The sequence below is a fragment of the Notamacropus eugenii genome, chromosome 3 (genome assembly GCF_028372415.1).
Source record: "Notamacropus eugenii isolate mMacEug1 chromosome 3, mMacEug1.pri_v2, whole genome shotgun sequence".
Lineage (NCBI taxonomy): Eukaryota > Metazoa > Chordata > Mammalia > Diprotodontia > Macropodidae > Notamacropus > Notamacropus eugenii.
The window spans coordinates 150,652,649-150,676,004 of record NC_092874.1 but is presented as its reverse complement, the minus strand read 5'-3'; the positions used below and the strand labels follow the sequence as shown (position 1 = coordinate 150,676,004).

Here is a 23,356-nt window from a genome sequence, read left to right as displayed (position 1 = left end):
CAGTGGCTCCCTATCATCTCCAGGATCAATATAATATCCTCTGTTTTGTTTTTAAAGCCCTTCATAACCTCTTCTTAGCTTTCTGGCCTCCTTATATTTTTTACTCCCTTTTTACTTTGCAATCCAATGACATTGGTCTCCTTAGTCTTTGCACACAATACTCCAGCTCCTGACTGAACTTTTTCCCTGGCTGTTCTCCCGTGATGGGAACTCTCCCTCCTTGTCTCTGCCTCCTGGCTTCCTTCAAGTCTCAGCTAAAGTCTCACCTTCTGCAAGAAGCTCTTTCCAGTCTGCTTTAATCTTAGTGTCCTCCTTCTGAGACTGTCTCCAAATCATTCTTTATATATATTTTTTGTACATAGTTGCGTGCATGCTGACTCCCTCACTGGACTGTGAACTCCCTATCTTCACCAGCAGATGGCACCACCACCACCAAATTCATTATCATTCTCTCTCTCACTGCCCTCTCTCTCTCATGAAGTGTATATTTCCATTCCTTTCAATAAACCACAGTGATTTCTAATAGAAAATGATACTGGAGATTTCAGCAGTAGGACTATAGTTCTATTTTTTTGTTCTTATAAATTAGAACCTCCAACAAATAATTCACCATGACATTTCTGTTGCCATTTTGTTTATACAACTCTTTTTTTCAGCTTCTAAAAACCTGGATGTTTCACTCAAGATAATAGCCCAAGAAGGTGTGGGCACAGGACAGCAAAGGAGAGGTCTTTGGAGTGGAAAGACTCTCAAGAATGGAGACTGACAGGTACGGAAATCATAAGCATAATGTCCATAAAGGATGAACTCACAGACTCATAAATCTGGAGAAAAACTTTATTAAATGGAGAAAAAAATATTCTGTATCACACATTTGTATGTATATTATGTATACTAGCATAAAAGCATGCATCAAAAATTACCATGAATAAACATCAGCAACAGTTGAGGAAACTTCCAGGGCTGTTCCCAAGGTAGAGGAGCACAGGAAGCTGAGTTCACCTAACATTCCCCTCCAAACAACTTTAAAATAACGCCTAAAATCAAATTCTGGAGTGGCAGAGTCAACAAAAAAATCAGGGTGAGACATTTTTTCATTCCAAGACAACTTAGTATGTTGGAAAGAAAGGTTTGTGACACTGGGGTAGAGGCTGGCCCAGAGTCCAAGTGGATGAAACTACAGTGGTGGGACTGGGTGGTGGAGAGAGAAGCACCAACATCAGCAGCTTCAGGAGTTCTCAAGCCAGAGACAGTAAGGGACCTACCTGGCAACTGGGCAGAAAAAGATTACAAGGGACGACCTCTGTGCTAGGTCATTTGGCAACTCTATTGCCTCTACCTACCTTTAGGTCATAGTTCAAGGGTGGAGAGGAATACTTTTGGTCAAGAGGGAGAAAGAGTCCTGAGGAGCAAAATTGCTTTTGGTCACAAGGGGAGCAGGAGCCTTGAGGTACAGTATCACTTCCAGTACCAAAGGAGCAGGGGTTTTGAGGAGCAGTGTCACTTCTAGTCCCAAGTGATCAAGGACACCCTAAGGAACAGTATACTTTTCAGTCCCAGGGAATCAGGGGCCTTTCTAGGGTAAGTAGCACAGCCCTCCCTCACTCAAAACAAAGTCAAGTGCAAGTCATGTCATTATTTCTCTGATGACATGGTCTTCTTTGGCAATGAAGGATGAACACACACCAGAGTATAGATCAGGAGAGCAGTGACTATACCTTCCCCTAGATCAGACCACCTTGGAAGCACAAAAACTTCCAAACCCTCAGAACTAGCCCTGAAAAAAAAAAACTATGTGGAAAAATCCTGAAGCTAGAGACAATGCCCCTCCCTTCCCTGTCCCAAAATCTCAAAATCTAGAAACATGAGCAAACAACAAAAAAAGAACTTGACCACAAAAAGATAGTAGGGTAAAACAGAAAATCAAGACACAAACTCAGAAGACAGTGAAGTAAAACAGCTATAATCAAAGCCTCAAAAACTGTAAATTGCCTAGTAATATCACATTTCCAACTATATTATAAAGCAATAATCATCAAAACAATCTAGTACTGGCTAAAAAATAGAGTAGTAAATCAGTGGAATAGATTAGGTACAAAATATACAGTAGTAAATTACCATGGTAATATATTGTTTAATAAATCTAAAGATTCAAGTTTTTGGAACAAGAATTCAATAGCTGACAAAAATTACTGAGGAAACTGGAAAACAGTTTGGCAGAAACTAGCTATAGACGAACATTTCGCACCATATCCCAAGATAAGGTCAAAATGGGTACATGGTTTAGATATAAAGGGTCATATTTTACATAAATTAGGAGAGCATGGAAAAGTGTTCTTTTCAGACCTATGGATAAGGGAAGAGTTTATGACCAAACAAGAGACAGAGAATATTAATGGAAGTAAAATGGACAATTTCGATTATACGAAATTAAAAAGCTTTTGCATAAACAAAACTAAATTTCTAGAAGGAAAATAGAAAACTGAGTAAAAAAAAATCCTTAGAGCAATTTTCTCTGGTAAAAGTATCATTTTTCGAATATATAGGGAACAAGTCAAATTTATAAAAATGTGGACCATTCCTCAGTCAGTAAAGGACAGGCAGTTTTCAGAAGAAGAAATCAAAGTTATCAATAATCACATGAAAAAATGCTCTGAATGACTATTGATTGGACAAATGCAAATTAAAACAACTCTAAGGTACCACCTCATATGTATCACATTGGGCAGAATAATATCAGAAGACTTATATGAATTCTTGAAAGTGGAGCTGGTAGAGCTGGGAGAACATTTTACATGATGATGGAAATGTGAGGATGATTGGCTATTTTGGCTACTGTGATTGGAGTGGTGGTCTAAGACAATTCCAGGGGGATAATACCCCATGATGGGGTAATACTGTTCACTTTCACAGAGAATCAACTCTGAATGAAGATTGGGGTGGGCTTTTTTCATTTTCTTTGTTTTTCTTTCTTTTTTTATCTGTGTTTTTTGTTGCAGCCCTACTGGTTTGGAGGTATGTTTTTCATGACTTCACATATATAGTTCATGTTAGGTTTCTTGTCTTCTTGGGAAGGGGGAAAGGGCAGGAAAAGGGGAGAGAATCTGGAACTCAGGGTTTTAAAAACTGTTAAAAAAAAAATTGTATATAATTGGGAAATGTTTAAAGAAATAAAAATATTTCAAATGAAAAAAAAGTTGGTACGTAAAATGTGAGAACCTAATCCAATGACTGATGGAAACAAATCATATCAATATAGACATTCAATTCAATTCAATGAGCATTCATTAGGTACCTATGTGAAAGGAAAAGGATATGAATCACAAAGGAGTAAAGAAGGCTAGAACAAATGAATGCTTAGACATACCAGGAGAGAGCAAAGACATGAAAATCCAAGGTCCCTAAGACACAAATATACAAATGCCCTCAAGGACCTTATATTCTACTGGGCAGAGTGGAGAATAACATGAACAGGATACCACATTCTAAGCATGGGAATGCAAAACCATATAGCTGGGAGATGGAATACTGCATAAAGGGAGCAACAAATGTACTTTAAACAACAAAAAGAAGAATTTGAATGTAACCTACAGGCACTGGAAATCACTGAAAATGCTTTGGTACAAGATGCATATGGCCACAACTATGCATTAAGAGAAGTAATTTCAGGACTCTCTGGATGATGGATTAGAGAAGAAAGACCAACAAGGATGTTACAGTCTACATGAGAGGTAATGAGAGCCTGAACTGGGAAGGTGCCAGATTATTGGATACATGCAGAAATATGAAAAAAATCTTATGAAGGTAGAATTGATAAGACTTAAAACTTACTAGATATGTGGGGGAAGGGGAAATGAGGAAGAGTGAAGATTCTGATGTTACAAACCTAAATAACTATAAGGATAGTGATCCTCCAAATAGAAATAGGCATGCTAAGAAGGGGGTGGATAGGGGAAAGAAAATGATTTCTAATTTAAACACAATGAGTTTGAGATACCTAAAAGTATATCTAAGTGGTACTATCTAGAAGATAGTTGGAGATGTGGGACTAGAGCCTAGAAGATAAATGGGAACTGGATACATAGATATAAAAGTAATGGGGGCTGATGAGGTCACTAAGAGATATAAAAAGAAAGAAGACCTAAAACAAAATCCTAAGATACAGGAAAGGGTCATGAAGGAATCATGAAGAAGTAAAAAAAGCTAGAAGGAATGGTGACACATACCAGGAGAGAGCAAAGACATGAAAATTCAAGTAAAAGATAGTGTATCCAGGACAAGGAGGTGATCGAAACTGTCAAACACTGAACAGAAATCAAGAAACATAAACAGTGAAAAGATCATAAAATTTAGCAACAAAGAGGTTGTTGGTAATCTTGGAAATTACAGTGTCCATAGAGTGTGGAGTCACAAGCCAATCTGTAAAGAAAGGGTTAACTCAACTAAACAGGGGAGGACAAAATAGAGGCAATGAATGTAAACAGCTTTTTTCTCTGAGCTGGCTGTCAAAGTGAAGAGATATACAGGATGGCAGCTTAAAAGGACAGAAGGGTCAAATGAAGACTCAGTTTGAGGGGGTTATAGGAAGATTTGTGGACAGCAGGGAACAAGCCAGTAGATGAAAGGAAACTGAAATTTGGAGAGGGGACTGTAAAAGGGCAAGCAAACAAGAAGGGATGGAATCATAGGCACAAGCAGAAACATCAGCCTTTGAAAAACAAAAGCCCATCTCTATCTCAGACTAAAGCAAAAGAGTTCAAGAAAATAGGAGATGATATTGCAAAGATAAGGGATACACCAATAGGGAAAAGAAGAAGCTTACAATAAAGAGCCTCAATATTCTTAGTAAAGTATGAGTTGAGTTCCTCTCCTGAAAGAGGGGAGGAAAGAGTGGTATATATGTAGCTTGTTTAAAGAAGAGAAGGTTTAGAATAGAAGTCCTAAAGTATGCAATAGGGAGTCCATCAGAAAAAGAGTAAAAAAGATTGTTGCACAGCAGCAGTTCAGATTAGATAACAAATTTATGGTAGGTCCATTAAGCACAATTATGTGACTTCAAGAATTTAGCGGCACATGAACAGGAATGAAGAAGGAGGGTACTGGCAGTAACTCAGAGCTGGGATTCAGAAATGGATGAGGCAGGAAGTATCTCTTTAAATGTCTGAATCCCCAGTGCTTATAATAGTATCTGGCATGCAATAAACATTTAATAGATGCTTTTTTATTCATTCAATTTATTCATCCATCCATTTACTCATTCATATAAGGGAACAATATGTATTGTTCGAAAAGCAAGACTGGAGCCAAATTATGGAGTAGTAAATGGCGGACTGAGGAATTTTTACAATGATCCATATTATTTTTTTTAATCCAACAAAGGAAAAGAAAGCACTGCTTCATTTTCCCCAAATCCTCAAAGAAGGCACACTAAAAGCAAATCCTTATTTCTAAATCTTAATGTACAAAAAGATAACTCAGTAAGGTATCACTTGTGCCCAAGTTATAGTTTTTAGTGTAGACCTTGGATGGTGGTTACAGAAAATCCTAATCCTTACAGCTCTTTAGCAGCCAGTATGAAATGAAATGGTTATTAATTACTAAAGGAGGTTATGTCTAAAGACATAATCAATCACAATCAATGATAATATGAAGTCCTTGATGAATATAACTTGCAAAGGAGGGTATCTTCCTTTAGGTAGAAACAAAATAATTTTTAAAGGAAAGCAGACAAGAAGAAAGATCACAAAATTTTTGCTCAAGACCCTAAAATGTCAAATTATGTCGCAGTCCACAAATAACAATAGTGTTAACATTTGTCAAAATGTGGTATGAGAGTGGTGTTGGAGGGATCGCAGTAAATCTATTCTTACTTAATGGAAAGCAAGACTGATAAATATTGTACAACATACAAGATGGCAGAGAGAGCTATGATATTCTTTGGACTCATGAGTTCAAAAAAAAGAATATTTCACGTTCTTCCTTAATATCCTGTTCCAATGTATAAGATCCTTTAAAATAAGAAAATCTTCCTGCAATCTGTGGGACACTGCCATTACAAATGTGAAGCTATATCTTTAATGATCTCAATCAAATGAATTGCTAAACACCAGACATTGAAGTAGTGAAGTGTGTTCTTACCATACATGCCGTACTCCAAATATCAGCAGGTGTACTGTAGCCAGCCCCTATTAAAACTTCTATGGATCTATATTGACGAGTCTGAATATCTTCTGTGAAGTGCTTGTGCTGGAATGGAAGGAGCAGAATTAAAGTTGTTAAACAATATAAACTCCAACAAGCAACAATCATCAAAATATGTTAAAAGAGATACTCCCTACTTACCACCCAGCAAGCATTTCCCAGATCAGCAATCTTAACTCTAATTTTATCTGCATTCCGTGGATCCAGGGGATTCACCAACAAGTCAGCAGCCCGGGTTTTTGCTGGCATAAGCAAATTGTAAGACAGTAATTGTGACAGGCCATTTTCGATGTTTGAATAAAATTTTCATTTCTAACTAATCTAAATTCAGAGAAGGTTGTGGATGCTCTAGAAAATGGAAAAATTAAACACTCTAATGGGTCCTGTTTTAGAATATCCACTGGGATCACTATGCCATTTGGTTACAATGTAGGAGCTTGCTATACTTCTGTTCTTTCCCCAGTGAAGGTCAAGTTGATGTGAGATCTCTGATCAGCATGCTGATTCAGTATGTACTCGTGTAGACAGGATAGGTTTCCTTCTACATGTTATACTCCAAATCTATAACTATGGGGTTAATTCCTCAAGAAATAGGCAAAAAAAAATTAGGTACAGCAATCGCTTTGTAAGATACCATAAAATTGATACTGATACTGATACCATATATAGGCATAGTTTATTTCCCTTACCTTTGAGGAGTGATATTAAATTAGTTGACAATGAGGAACTTTGAGATATCTGGATAAAAGGTATGCTATAACATTGTGATTTCCTTATAATCAACCCCTATCCTGATCTGAATAATCAGGGTTCAGGAAGCAACAGTAGAACTTGGCTTTTTTCAATATAAATTTCTGAATGACTTTTTGTAGAGCAAAAAGAATCTTGCTTATTAGAGATTGAGACCCCCATGTAAAAATGACCCTTTTGTTTCACTGAAAATCAGCACTTATTCAAGATTTCATTAGATGTTAACTTTTCTCTAGAAACACTACAGAAGGACATTCTGATTCATGAAATTTAAAAATAGGTTTTCAATAACTTCAACCATCATTTCCAAACAGACTTAGCCCTGACCTTCTTCCCCTAACACATTCATACCAACAACTACTCACAGGATTATTTTAACCTAGATATCTCACTAACTACTGCACTGCAACACTGTCAAAGTTAAATTTATTATCATTTGTCCTAATCTTGCTCTGTCAGTCAATCAAAAATCAATTCTTAAGTGCCAGGCACTGTGCTAAGCATTAGGAATACAAAGGAAGGCAAAAGGAAAGTCCCTGACTTTGAGATACTAACATTTCAATAGGAAAGACAACAAGAAATAAGTGTACATACAAAACATCTACCATGTAAATGGAAGATAACAATAGAAAGACTCTAGAATGGGGGAGGAAAAGGAGGAAAAGTTTCAAGTAACAGATGAGACCTGAGCTGAGCCTTAAAGGAGGCGAGGGAAGCCAAAAGGAGGAGGAGAGACTATTCCAAGCATGTAGAACAAGCAGTGGAAAGGAAGAGAATTTGGAGATGGAGTTTCCCATATAAGGAACAGCAAGGCCACTGTCAGTGGATCATAGGGTAAATGTAGAGGAATAAAAAGCAAAAAGATTGAAAAGTAAAGAAGGGTTTAAACTGTGAAGGGCTTTACATGCCAAACAGATTTGATATTTCATCCTGGAAGGAGCTGCTGGAGTTTATTGCTGGGGGGCTAGGAGCTAATATAGCGAAACCTGTAATTTAGAAAGGTCATTATGACAGCTCATTGGAGGGTTGGGCTGGAGTAGGAAGAAGATGTGAGGCAAGGAGACCAACCAGAAGGCTCCACAGTCATACAGGTATGAGGTAATGGGGAGGACATATAGAAATATATGTAATGATAAAGATCTGAAAACAGATTGGAGGTGTGAGGTAAATGAGAGTGAAGATTCGAGGGTGAATGGCCAGGATGAAAGGAAAGAGTGCCCTTAATGGTAATGAGGAAATCTGAAATAGGGGAAAAGATAATAGGTTCAGTTTTGGACATGTTTGATTTGAACATGTTAAATATGCTCAATTGAAGAAGAGGCCGTTGGTGAAGACAGACTAGAGATCAGGAAAGAGACTAGGGCTTAAACATATAGATTTGAGAACCATATGCATAAGAATGATCATTGAAGCTATAAGAGCTGAGATTAACAAGGAAGAAAGGAGAGAGGGAAAAGAGGATTTAGGAAAGAGTCTTGGGGGACATCCAGGATTAGTTAGAATAAACATGGATGTAGATCCAAAAAAGGAGAAGGAGAATCAGGAGAGAGCAGTATCAGGAGAACTTAGAATATCTAGGAGAAAAAAAGTGACCAATAATAGAATCAAAGGCTACAGAAAGATGATGAAGAATGTGAATTGAGGAAAAAGTCATTAGATTTGGCAATTAAGAGATCACTGGTAAATTAAACAATCTTCTTCCTGATCATATGAGCAAAAAAATGGAAGACTAAACATTTTCTCTGATTCCCATAAGCTCTTAAACCTCTCCAAAACAGAAATTTTGTTCCAAAGATAAAGCAATTTGACGACTAGGATACCCAGAATCCAAAAGAAAGTTAAAAAACCCCAAACAAATAAACAAACCACGAACTGATGTTTACTGACCCTAATCTCACTAAGCATTCCTCTGCCACCTCCTGTGCTACCTGCAGCAAGGCTGCAATAGCAGACCCAAGGACTAGGCTATGGCTTATAAAACTCACCCAATACCACAGTTCTCCCTCCCCTTTTCCAGTGCTGTGGAGAGACTCCAGCTCCAGGTTGTGCAAGATTTCTCAGGCTTTAATAACTAGCTTGAATACAGTACTTCAGCAGCAAAAGCCTGCTCAGAATAGTAATCTGAAAGCACCAGTGCTGCAAAGCTTTGAAACTGGCAGTGCTCGGAGAAACAGTAGTTTGAAGGTCCGAACTTCTGGTGCTGGGCCAGAGAATGGAGGAACAGAAGGAATGAAAAAGGCTGGACAGGAGGTGGAGAAAGGGAGGGAGAGAGGGAGGGAAGAAGATGGAGAGAGAGAGAGAGACAGACAGGAAGAGAGAGAGAGAGAGATATTCCACCAAACCTAAGAAAAGGAATGAATACAGTGCTAGGGCCAGTTCTGACCATCCTAGTCAGGTGGGGAAGAGATACTTTAGATCTAGCTCTCAAGAAAACCACAATCAGAAGAGAGAGTTCATAAGTGATAAGGAAAATAAGGGGAGAAGGGAGTTAATTTACTGAAGATTTCAGGAAGAACATTCAAAGACCTTGAACATAAACATATATATCAACAAGAAAAACAGTAATAAAAGAAGGAAATATGACTTTGAGATGTATTAAACTACTTTACATATCTGTGAAAGGAAAACAAAGGAAAATAATCCAACACCTGATGAGAAAGCCCTCTAGAATATGATGCTGCTCCTGGGTGATTTAAAAGAGAAATGAGAATTATAAAAACAGAATTTAATGGCCTGCACAGCAAAAATTATGAGAAGGAGAGAAAAATTGAATAGGCAATTCAAAGTCCCACCAAAGCAAAAAGAGAGAGTATAACAGATTGGGAATACAAATTCATGTATGTAAAGGACAACCTAGAAGAGGAGAAGCAAAAACAAGAATGTTAAAAGAAAATATGTTCACTTTGCAAACAAAACATCATGATCTTGACGACAGTCTGCATAGAGACAACCTAAGGATCATAGGTCTTCCAGAAAAGCATGATAAGACAAAAAACCTTCACATCGTAAACACAGAAAACAAAATTCTGATCGAAAGAATTCACAGACTGTCTTCAGGAAAAAAAAAAAAGGCTGCAAATTTCACCACTCAATTCACAAACAAGTTCTGCAAATTATCAGAAGAAACACTTTCAAATACAAAGGAAAGGATATTTGATTAATTTAAGACTACTCTATACCCACTAGAAAAAAGAGGAGGAAATGAAATGAGTTCCGAAGATCAATGGAACTCAGCATGCAGCCCAAGATGACAAATCTGAGCTTAACCATACATGAAAAAAAAAAGATGGATATTTTTTAAAAAAGAATTTGAAACTTTTTTTTAAAGAAAATCTAAATGTAAGAGATTTGCTTTGCAAACACTCAAAACAACAGAAATACAGGAGGAGTGAATAAATGCAGTAGGCAAGGACAGCAGCAGTCACCACAGAGAGACCAATATTTTCTAACTGTACACAGGGAGAAAGGAGTGAAGGTAGAGATCCAGTAGAGGTAACAATGAAGAGACAGATATAAGGCATCATGGACAGAACCTAGCTACACCTTGCCTACAAGCATATCAATATTTTTTTTTGTCAGACTTTGCAATATGGACAGGGTACATAAGAGGTGAGAAGGGGTGCAGGGGAATACAGGGGAGTATGTGAAATGCTAGCAATCTCTGTGGTTCCAGAAAAAGAGACTATAAGGGAGTAAATGCTCCACTATCATGTACTCTTTGCCCAAAATCTCCAGTAGCTCCCTACAGTTTCCTGAAGAAATTTCAAATTCCTTTGCCTAGCATTTAATGTCTATTTTGTAACCTCATACCATTTTTCCAGACCTCCCTCATATCTGAGTCATATTCTGTACTCCACTCAAACTGACCTACCCTCCACACTCCAAAGCTATTTTATGCTCTCCTACTTCTATGCTTTTGCTAATGCTGTTCTTTATGCCTAACCTGTCTTCTCATTCCCCTTCTCATCTTGTTCAAGTCATCCTTGAAAGGGCAGCCCAAATGAGACTTCTTATCTAAAGTTTTTTTTCTCCTTTTTTCTAATTCTCCCTTGCCCAGAATTGGGAAAGACTTACCCCTTTTATCTTGCAAAGCACTTAGTTCTGGAACTCTCCAGTGTGGTATATTATAGCTATATGGGTTTGCATGTCATTATAACTCCTTAATCATAAGCTACGTTAGACAGGGATCATGTCTCTCTAAATATTCCATCTTTTCCACATATTAAGTATAGTGCTCTACAAACAATAGATGTATTAAAATATTTGTTTAGTAAAAAATGTATATTAACTATATATTCACATATTATTATTAGCAGAATAGTTTTTTGAGAGCATGAGAGTCTTGAATTGCAGCCACGATTAGAAGTTACAATATGATGGCTATTGATATATCTTCATATCCATATATCATAGCCTGAAAACTAGAAGAGATCTCATAGACCATTTAGCTCAACCTCCTGGTTTTAGAAATGAAGAAATTGAAGTCCAGAGGGATTAAAGACTAATAGATGGACTGATTGCCCCAGGCCAAACAAGTGATTAGCAGCAGAACCAGGGTACAAATCCAATCAAAGATATATGATGATTGTACTGAACTGTGGCTTACAGTCTAAAAAACAGTGTGCAAATCTCCCTGAAGACTCAGTCTCACATATTTATCTTCATGCCAAACGAGGCAGGTTAAAGTAACTTAATCTGAAGAAACAGGTCCCCACTGGTGATGTGAACCAACAATAAGCTTCTTCATCAGAGAGTGAGCAAAGAGAGAAAATGAAAAAAAAGGGAGTGAATTCTGCAATTCCTAAAGAATTCTAGTGAAATTGCCTGATGAAGTGAGAAACTGATGCTACTGACTTTGTCATGTGCTTGGGTTTGTTTTTTCCTCTCTTCCTCAATAACCTGGAGATTTCATTTATTTTCTACAAACTTCAGTATATTCATGACTTCATTAATATGAGAACCTCTTTAACAGTGCACATCCCATTTCAGCAAAATCCTCACATCAGATAATTCTTATCTGATTTCCCTGTTTATTACAGATGACTGTGACCTTAGCCATACACTCTCGGTCATATTCAACCGTTACTCACTATTTGTAAAGTAATACCTATGATCACAGACTCTAGACCTATAACCATAGAAATTATCTTGCCCATCCTCTTCAACTTATAAATGAGGAAAGTGAAACCTAGAGAGGTGATGTAATTTGCCTAAACAGGTACTAAAAGCAGCAGACTTAAGATTTGAACTAAGTTTCTATAGTTCCAAATCTAGTAGCCTTTCTGTCAACTGTATTTAAAACAATTAAACTATGAGAAAAATATAAATGATGACAGCACTTTCATAACTTGATTACAAATCTTTCAGTCTACTTGTAATTACTAAACAAATTACCAAAATATGATTATACTGCTGATAACTTTCCAGTTCAACAAGACTAATAAAAAGTGAAAATTATCTCAATGTGAAATTCTTTCCTACATATATGTGTGTGTATATATATATATGTGTATACAGATATATGTAGATTAATTGGATAAATCCAATATTGTATATCCAATACAATATAATTAGTTTGTTAAATTCAATCCCACATGAACAAAGGAAATTATATAAAAATATCCTTGTGTATAATTTCTCTCAATTCTCTCTATTCAGGGTGGAAGTTGCTTTTTCAAGATTCAAAACCTATGTACCTGAAGTACACTCAAGGAAAAGCTGACTATATAAAGGAAATTACTCTTGGCACATCATCCACATTTTGCTTTCAACTGTGAAAATACTCATTGATAGTCACTTCCTCATTGACAATACTGTTTACTTTTGAGAACAATAATCTTAATTATGTAAGAAGCTGGCCTTTAATATAAAAACACCTAATCAACCCATTCTCCTCACTCAAAGAAGGGAGACAATAGAGAGAAGGAAAAAATATTTGGGAAGGATGGAGATTTGACTTGAGTTTTAATAGCCTTCCTTTCATGCCACTTTTATTCCCACTTCCAGCTTCCTTATAAAGCATTTCCTCCTAGTTAATTTGTCCTCAGACTACATTTCAGCTTGAAATACACTGATGAATTATATAAATGCTGGTTAAAGTGATTTGGTATTTTGGAATAACACAAGGTACTAGAGGGAGGAAAGAAATCAGGCATTTTTTAAAAAACAAAATTGAGGAAATTAAGGCTATTTTAATACCCCTAAAATGCTATGCAAAGATGTTTCTAATTAATACACATTTCATACTTAATATGATTGATATTTTTCCTTTAAAATATCAATTTTACTGTCTTATAGATCTTCTATTTACAAAAATGTTCCAGGGAACACAGTTGGAACCAGTTCAGCCTTTGATGAAAAGCTGCTCTATAGGAAAATCTATGCTATCTGATCTTCCTCTAGTAGCATAGTTGCATACCCTGCTTTGCTCTATAAGTATAATCCTGAAAAGCTTGGTATAAATTATTTTGAAGCTATGTCACACTGAAATTACTAGAAAGTTATGACAAATTGTAATGTGAAGAAGTTCTTTAAAGAAATCACAACCATTTTTATTTGCCTTCAATTTTATTTGTTTTAAATGTTTACTGACTAATGGAATAAACCTGAATTTTTAGCAAGAAATCACACAATTGGCAAGCTATCTAGTCCACTTAATTAATATACTCAAAAAAATCCTCTCTTCAACATAGTCAACAAGTGGTTAGCAAGTCTGGACAATTCTAGCAAGGAGGTCAAAACTGATGATTATTTGCAAATACCTGTTACGTTTAGCAGGCAGACACCATGATTAATCTTGGCTCTGCACACTTCCTTTTTTTGTTCATTTTTTTGTTTTTGTTTTTGTTTTTTGCAAAGCCTGAGGATTTTTTGTTCTTATTTCCTCCTTGGACTACCACTGCACTATTTCCTTCCTAAGATAATGGTAAATTTTAGGACCTTCAAGGAACAGAAACCAACATTCCACAAGACAAAAGCTACTGTAATACTCTTCAGAGCATTCTGTGACAAGAGCAAGGCCACACTGGAGAGGAATTACTATTACAAAATCTTAGGTACATAAAGTCTCTCAAAGGTGGCAAGATACAAGGATCACAGCTTTAAAGTTGGAAAGTACCATAAAGTATCTCTAATCTTACAGATGTGGAAACTGAGGTCCAGAGAAGAAAAGTAACTTGACTAAGGTTTATAAAATCAGTGACAAGAAGGGCTAGGATTCAAATCCAACAATCTATTCACTACTTCATACCACCTCTCTTCAAAGTTTTCATGGGAAGTTTGGCCTAAGAAATATGAAAAACTTTCAGGAATGAAAAATGGAAGGCACAAGAAGAAATGATTACAAAGATGACAGAAAAAGGGGAACTGACTAAAAAGGCCAACGTAGAAATACAGAAAATGTATCAATAAACAATTCAATTCAACAAATATTTATTAAGCACCTACTGTGTGCAAGGCATTAAGAATATACTGAAACACAACTATTTTAAAATCCCTCCCTCCAGAGGATCACATTTTACTGAGAGGACAGGGATACATGTTCACTAATATGCAACATATACACAAATAAGTAAAGAAAAGATAATTTGAGAAGAGACAGTGCTAATAACTACAGAAATTTAGAAAAGTTTATGTAGGAGAAGGCTTCTGAAGGAAAGTTTTGAAAGAAACTAAATATTCTAAGAGCAAACGTGATGATGGAGTATATTTCAGATTTGATGTCAGGTTTTTCAAATGTACAGACTTAAAAAAAATAAAATGCCACTATCAGGGAACAGCAAGTAGGCCACTTGGCAATATTTTCAAGGATTTAAAGGTCCTACCTGTTCAAAAAATGTTCATAGTAGCATTTTTTGTAATAGTGAAAAACTGGAAACAAACTGCCCATAAACTGGAGAAGAGCTGAACAAACATAATAAATTAGGAAAAAGTGAATATTTAGAATTCAGAGAAACTTGGGAAAATGTGAACTGATGACACGGCACAATATTATAGCTAAAGTGCTGACTTGGGAGTCAGGAAGACCTGAGTTCAAATCTCACCTCTGGCTGTTCAACCCTAGGCATGTCACTCTAAGTTAAAATTTCCTTATCTACTAAATGAGAGAGTTGGATTAACTGGCTTCTAAGGTTCTTTCATGATCCTCGATACAGAGAGAAATAAGCAGAACCAAGAGAACAATCTACACAATGGCTATCATAATATAAGGGAAAACATACACAATGACTTCAGAACTCTAATAACTTCTGAAGACCAATAAGGAAGCATCTTCCTGCCTCTCAGCCAGAATGGTACATTTTAAATATGTCCAATATATTGATTTGTTTTACATGAGAATATGCATTTGTTACAAAAGAGAGTTGTATTGGTAGAGCTGGGATTAGGGGAGAAGGAGTTGTTTGGTAGGAAGAGACAGTCCCATTTTTAAAAAATGGAAAAGAGAATTCATAGAACATTTAAAAGAAACTACAATTCACCAGGAAGTTTAAGTAGGGTCAATCACGACTGATATAAAAAACTTAAAAAAACTAATGTGAGTGCAGACAATATTAAGAAAGGCATAATAACCAAAGTAAAGAGGGTAAGAGTTTTACTGTCCCCATTTAACTATCTCTCCCTATCTTGCCCAGGCTAGATGTAAAGCAATCACTCGTGGACCAGTTCTACGGCTAACTGGCATGGAGGCTTTGGCCTGCTGTTTCCAACCTGGACTAGTTTGCCCTTCCTTAGGGAGCTTAGTGGTCCCCACTCCAGAGGACTCAACATACTGCTGCCGGTCTCAGCGTGAACACAACTGATTGACTTAACTCACTGCAGTTAAGAATTCTCATGTTCAAGTAATTCACCAGCCTCAGACTTTCTGGTAGCAGGGATTGCAGATTTGTACCAACAATGCCAATACCAATAAAAAAAATATACACTATCATTAAAGATAATTTTCTCCCTGACTAGATACTCTTAGTACTAATAGATGCAACAGGATACAATATGAAACAATTCTGGGAAAGCTGAAGAACATATACATTCTTGGACATTGGGAATCTAAAAATCATTTTAGAGATGTTACCACACTGATTTGATACAAAAAAATTCTTATTAGTTAAAAGGGGAAAAAATAAGGACTAGATCTATGATTTCATTGATATAGGGAATTCTCAGATAAAGAAACTCCCTTAAACTAATAAAAACTGGCACTTTCTCTATAGTTTATTTCATCTTTGAGGTTTGCCTAGAATATTTAGAAGTTAAGTGTATTGGCCAGCATCACATAGCTAGTATGCGGAAAAAAAAGGCAGAATAGACCTAGATCTATCAGGCTGGTTCACCATGCTGCCTCTGTAAGCATTAAAAGTTAAATGACTCATATAAAACACATTTTCAAGACTTCAAAAAATCTGAAATGGATATATAATCAGAGTAAGAGTAACTCTAAGGGCAACGAGTCTAACATTTCATTTGTCCACAAAAGTTCATGCTATGTGCTTCCCCAAAGGAAAAGAACCGATATGTTCACATGCTTTTTCACTTACCCCTTTTAAAAATTCTAGTATGGCTTTTTTGAGGCAAAAAAAGCACAGATAGTTGAGGGGAACAGCACTTACTTTTTGGCATATCTCCAGTACTGGATGCCGAAACTGTTCTGCTCCTGTCATGAGATGGACTGTTTTCTTCTCTCTCAGTTAGAGCTGATCCATCCGAAACTGCAGAGCCACAGGCCACAGACTCTAAAGCCCCAGAAAACATTGAAGCTGTAAACTCTGAAAACTGTGACTCAGGAATTTTATGTCGTCCATTTGGCAAATCACCATTAAATTGTTCATAGGAGCTACTGTATGTATAATCGCTTTCTGCATTTGGCTCATCAAGATTATATTCCTCTGGATTTGGGCACTCTTCCTCATCATCTTCTTCATCTTCTATTTGTTGTTCCAATAAGAATGGGCCATTTTCAATGTGGCCATTTGTTTTGGGGGATTCTATCCATGTAGGGTCTGTGTTGGCAAGTTCCTGTTCAACATCATCATCATCTTTTTCTGTGTTTTCTTTTTCAGTGTCTTCTTTCTCCTCTTGATCTTCAGTTTCACCTTAAAAGTTAATCCATTAAGAATGAGTTATTTCATACTTATTTCTGAAAAGATACTTAATTCTTCAATAAAAAATATAACTGACTTTAAAACTATACATATTTATATAAAATATCAGGCAATGAAGACCCATCAGGATTTAAAAAATAAAAAAGAACCTTAGATATGCATTTGTTATGTTCTTGTTTTCCTTACCCTTTTCATTCCAGCACACTTCATCCTTTAAAAAAAGGTTAGTCAGAACACTTATTAATTAAAAAATTCTTAATAAAAAGTTGTCATTGGTATGGCAGGAAAATGAAGTACCACATTCCTTTGGAATTGTCTTGAGTATTGACCACTAGACTCTGAGCCCACATATTTTGTAGCTGTATCACTATCTTGTTTCCCCAAATGCTCAAAAAGTAAAAAGTAACATGGAAATAAATACAATATCAAGGAAACTAGTCAATTAATTTTGGACACATTATAAATACATGATTATTAAACATGAAGATCTGATAGATCACTGACCACAAACCACTTCCCCATCATAAATTTTCATTTATTTTTAGTAAGGCTGGACATAACAGGTTTCACTCACCATCATCATTTGCAGGTTCTTCATCAGTTGCCTCCTTTAATCCTGCTGTTTTTAGTTTGACTTCTGGGTGGTATTCATCTTCCTGATCATTCGTGGGTATCGTTGAAGTGATGTTCTCTTCTATTTTTTTCCTTTCAGCTTCTCGTTCTAGTTCTTCTATTTCCTGAAGGCGTTTTTCCAAAAGCTCTGCCTGCCTTTTCTGTTTTTTTTTCAGTTTTTTCTTTTTGTTTTTAGATATTTTTCCTATCTACAATATTTTAAGAAAACACCAGAGGTCAGTTTACCATTCCTTTAAAGCAATTTATAAAAGCAACACAATGACTAGCAGCATGGCAAAAATAAAAGAAATTTCTTTTCTACATAAACCTTCTCTCTTACTTAAAATTTTGCAAAGCCGGAAGAGGGGAAAGACAGTTGACTGAGACTATTTTTCAGGTGTGCCATTTTGAGATTTTTTTGTGATATTTTGACAGGGAAAGACCTGAACTGACTATGTCTTGTCCATCTAGCCTTACTATGTCTTCACTAGACTCAAGAATTCTAGGCCTTGAACAAATTTTTATTTGTTGCATCCTCTATACAAAATCTTAGCTAACAACAACATCCCTGATCTTTATGACTACTTTACATAATGTATAGAACCTGTGTGCCAAAATAATTCATTTTGATCAATACAAAGTACTCTTTTTTACCAGTGTTTGAATACCTCACCTAGTGTTACTACTATTAATAAAGAAGAAATTATAGAAATTAAAACTAGGACTCAACTGGATGAAAAAAAAGAAAAATAGTTAAAGCTTCTTTTACTCGCTTAGTTTTTTTGGGGGGAAGATATTTTTGCTCTAAATGTAAACTCATCAACTTTAGTAAAGTGCTATAAACTTTTTCTATCATGAGTATGCTTCATTTAAGCTATAGCTATGTAGAGAAATTTTTTCAGTTATCTGCATTCAAAGGAATTTAATTAGTATGGTTCCTCTTGCATTTTGACTTCTAATCTGCATTGTTGTGCTCTGCTGCATTCTAAGCTTCAGATCTATTATGTTAATACGTTGAAGCTCATCTGAACAATTCCATCTGACTTGCAACTAAAATTATTTCGTTATTAGTTCCAAAGAATTCCGTCAGATTCATATATCCAAAGATAGGCTTAATTCTAAGCCTAATATTTTGTTTGATTAAACTTAAGGACACTGAGACTGGAGTAGGTATTAAACAATTCAGTGTCTTCAAACAAGGATCTTTGGTTTATAGAAAGTGCATAATGAGAACAGCAGTTATAAAAAGTAGTAGTATATGGGTTAACTGCTTCCAAAACAAACAAACAAACAGACAGACAAAAATGGAACTTGGGAACCAAATCAAAAACGTTTCAGGGGAAATATATTATCGTTTCCATTATTAATTCCCAAACAAAGTAACAGCCCTGCTATTGAATGCTGGAGAAAATAATAAAATTAATTAATCTTGGCACAAGAGAATGAAATCTATGGAAAGCATCCCATCTGAGAGAGAGCCTTGGATAAGCAAGAGCACACCAGGAGCAAGAGTGCTACATAACACAGGGTAAGGAAAAGGATGGGGTGTTTTCTCAAAACATGAATAATGTTTATTTAAATATAAAAGGGATGTTAAACTAGAATGAGAAACTAGGAAATAATGCTCCAAAAAAGGAAAGCCTTAAAAGGGGCAAAGGGCTGAGGGAAAAAAGTCTAACAAGTAACTATTTAAAAGGTCAATATTTGAAACAACCAACAATAATCTCTTTTAACATGAAGGTTATTTTAAGATCATTGTTCTAATACTTACAGGCTTTTGTTGTGGAGCAGTACTCACTAAAATGAAAAGAAATAAAATAATATTTAGAAAAGGCTGTATGTAAATTTTTACAAATGTAGTCTGAATAAAAAAACATAGTTCAATAGCTCTTCAAGTACCAAGCTCTTAAACATAACAATGATCTCATTCATGTGGATCTAAAGTACCAATGATGAGATATGAACAATAAAATCTCTTGTAATATTCAGCACAATGCTGTTCGTAGTAGCTTACCTATCTGACTTAACCATTCCCAAAGCAATGATCAATGGCATAATAAAACAATTTATAAATGTTATATATTCACAAACTTATTTTTAGTTAGTGAAACTATCAATATCTTGGACATACAACATGTTTTGAAATACACTGAGCATGTTTTTATTTAACTGAAACAAATTAAATTGTTGTTGCTCAGTTGTTTCACTCATGTCCAACTCTTCCTGACCCCATTTGGGATTTTCTTGGCAAAGATCCTGGAGTGGTTTGCCATTTCCTTCTCCAGCTCATTTTAAAGATGGGAAATTGAGGCAAAGAGGGTTAAGTGACTTCCCCAAGGTCACACAGATAGTAAGCACCTGAAGCCAAATTTGAACTCAAGAAGAGGAGTATTCCTGAGCCCAGGCTTTGCACGTTGTCCATTGTGCCATTTAGCTGCCCTGAAACATGAAATACTTGTAGCCTAATTTATAAACAGATTCTTCTCCAGCTTACAAAAACTGAATATAGCTTCAGAGTTTAAATTATACTCTATTAACATGAAGAAGCTAATAATATACATCCCAAAATGTCTTAGAGAATAACACTGCTAACAAGCTGTATGGGGCTAGTCTCATACGTCCTGGATCAAATGATGAAAATTGTCATTCAGATAGTTGTAAAATGATGAGAGATAACAGAATCACAGATTTAGGGCTGGAAGAGACCTTAGGACAACTAATTCAAAACCCTCATTTTACAGATAAAAGAAACTGAAGCATAGCAAATTAAATGACTTGTCCGGGGTTACACTGCTATTTAGTATCTGAGGCAGGATTTGAATCTGTGTCTACCTGACTACAAACTCATGCTGCTTCTCTGCAGCATAATAGTGGGTTAAAATCATACAAAATTGTTCTCTTTTACCTGTACATAACTGAAAGTCAGAAGCAATATTGACTTTATTTTAACTAGAGTTTGAATCAGGTCCATCACCTGCTGAGCCAGAAGGAGGAGGAGCACCTGCTTTCTGCCACTCTGTGGCCTCTGCTGCCATCCTACGTACATACGCATCATCTACACACATCAAAATGTTTTCTGGCTTGATATCTGTATGGATAATCTTGCACTTGCTGTGTAGATAATCTAGACCCTGCAGAACCTGATAACAATAAAAAAATGAAGAGAAAAAAACAGTTATGTGGTGTGAATGGCAGTTATTTTAAACAAAAAGACAATCATCAGAAATGGAATTCACTTCCTACACACACACATTCCTCTTAGCACAACATGTGACCCACAGTAAATGCTTAATACATATTTTATACTTCAAAACACAAAGGATTTGGAGTGTGCCAGTGCCTTAGAAGAGAACTTTTGCCTACTTCTGTCTTCATGGAAAAAAATGGTTTATTTATTGGTGAAAAATTTGTTTTTCCCATAAAAGATTTTGTGAATGAGTTAACAATAATAATTCTTTTCACAGAGTGATATAACTTATAAATGTTAAAACTAATCTGAAAGTCAATTAAAGATCTTGACGACAACTAATAAGGAAATAGAAGACACAGTATGAGAGGAGCTGAAAGAGGCTGCTTGGTATAACACAAAGTCTGCTGGATCTGGAATCAGAGACCTTGGATTTAAATGCTGGCTCTGATGCCTAGTGCCTGTGGGAGTTTGAGCAAGTTCTGATGCTTCCCTTCTGCAGTTTCCTCATCTACAAGAAGGGCGGAACAGTGACACAGAAAACATGTGCCATACATCACAGCCTCCATAAAACCAGGTAAGTACTTCCTGAAGACTGTTCTGTCCAAAAAAATCATAGCTACATAACGTCCATGTAACAATGATAAATTTAGCTAGGTTTATTCTATGACAATTGATATACCATGTATTGCTAGACTTGGGAATAGGAAAGTGAATACCACTGATAGTAAATATTGATGAAAGTAAATACAAGTCAATACCAACCTATATTTAAATATTGCCTCCTTTAAACAAATATAGAATTAGATTTGGAGGTGCTGGAAAAAGAGGCTTAAATAGGGATGCATTGTATGTGTGTGTGTGTGTGTGTATGTACGCATGTGTATGTACACATGAAGTGTATATGTATATATACACACAGTCCTTATCTAAAGTGTAATTTCCTTCAGAGGTGTTTTCTGTCTCACCAAAGAAAGCAAGGATGATTAGAAAGATGACATTACAAGGGTTTACCAAAGCTTGTATGACTAAGGCTGAGAAAAAGAATACCTAAAGGCAATTTGATTGAGATAATCAAAACTCTAAAAGACATTTAAATAGTTGTAAAAAGGAATGGGAGGGGTATGAGAGGGAGATGGTAGAAACAGTACCAAAATAAAAACTCTGGTAGAGTTCTAATTTTGGCTCCATCATTAAGCACCTGTTTGAGATACTGGACAAGTTACAACTTCTCTAAAATGGCATTTCCTCAACTGTAAAATAATTGTTGCTCAGTTATTCAGTCATGTCTGACTCTTAATGATACCATGAATCATAGCATTCCAATACTGTCCATGAGATTTTCAAGGCAAAGACACTAGAATAGTTTGCCATTTCCTTCTCCAGCAGACTAAAGCAAACAGGGGTTAAGTGACTTGTCCAAAGTAACACAGCTATTAACTGTCTGAGGCTGGACTGAACTAAGGTCTTTCTAACTCCAGGCCAGTACTCTATCCACTGAGATACCTAAAATGATATGATTCTGTATTTCCTTTTCATTGTGTCTACTATAAGACCACAAGGAAAAATTAGGAAAAATCACTAAGAAGAAAGTGTTGGGCTTCTTAAAAAAATGAAATAGTACATTTGGGTCTTTGATGAAATTCAACAAATGAATAAAATGGCTCTTATCTTTATAGCAATAACTACTGTGGTGCAGCTAAAATGAAAAATGAAATAATGGACTAAAGGTTTTCTGATGACACAGCTTGTGTCATGAAAACCTGACAGAACAAGTCACAAGCCCATCTTTAATAATTTGCTCATTTTTTTTCCTTTCAGTTTCTCTCATATACCAAGCATTTCCTCTCCCACCTCTCTTTTAAAATGCTATATATTATCTCAGCAGCAGGAAGCAAAATTATAATAAGATTTTAAAAGCATATATTATCCCCAAAAGAAACAGTCTGATTGAATTTAGCAGACATTGATTAAGTGCCTACTGTATGCCAGACAATGAACTGCGCTCTAGGGATAAACAAATAACAACCAGTAGCAGCAATAATTGCGGAAAAATCATTATCTGTCTGCTATGTAAGAAAAACAGATTGATCTAATTATAAATGGGAGAAAATAGGGTGATCTGATATCAATCACTTATTTGTTCCATTTTCAGCCTTGCCACACAGGAATGCATAACAGCACCAAGTCAGAATATGATTCAACACTTTAGATGTCTATCATTAAACAATACAAAACTGTTTTTTGCCATTATCATCTCACTTCCTTCAAAAATTACTTTCTTTAGAACAACTTGGCTAAAAGATATAGAAACAAGATGAAAGTAACACAGAAGGAAGACCTGAGATCACCTTTACTATTCTTATTTTTTAAGTTTTAGTTAGCATTCTTGAAAAATCTGAAAAGGGAACTAACAGAATGTAACAAGTTTTCAAATTATTTTCTAGTTCTTTTAAAGTTCCCTAACTCAGCCATCTTACTCACCAAAGCAGCCTTTCCAAACCACTGCATC

At 35.8% G+C, this 23,356-nt stretch overlaps 1 protein-coding gene across 5 annotated transcripts in view; it reads right to left on the bottom strand.

Annotated features, from left to right (window-relative positions):
* SRPK2 (SRSF protein kinase 2) overlaps positions 1-23,356 on the bottom strand; it is a 278,675-nt gene that overhangs the window by 40,964 nt on the left and 214,355 nt on the right. For all 5 annotated transcript variants that reach the window (XM_072653122.1, XM_072653124.1, XM_072653123.1 and 2 more), the window contains exons 8-13: positions 20,632-20,797; positions 19,429-19,454; positions 17,620-17,866; positions 16,554-17,036; positions 6,343-6,443; positions 6,139-6,246 (exon numbers count right to left, since the gene is read on the bottom strand). In XM_072653122.1, coding sequence (XP_072509223.1) covers positions 6,139-6,246; positions 6,343-6,443; positions 16,554-17,036; positions 17,620-17,866; positions 19,429-19,454; positions 20,632-20,797 — 1,131 coding nt within the window. The remainder of the gene's footprint in view (positions 1-6,138; positions 6,247-6,342; positions 6,444-16,553; positions 17,037-17,619; positions 17,867-19,428; positions 19,455-20,631; positions 20,798-23,356) is intronic.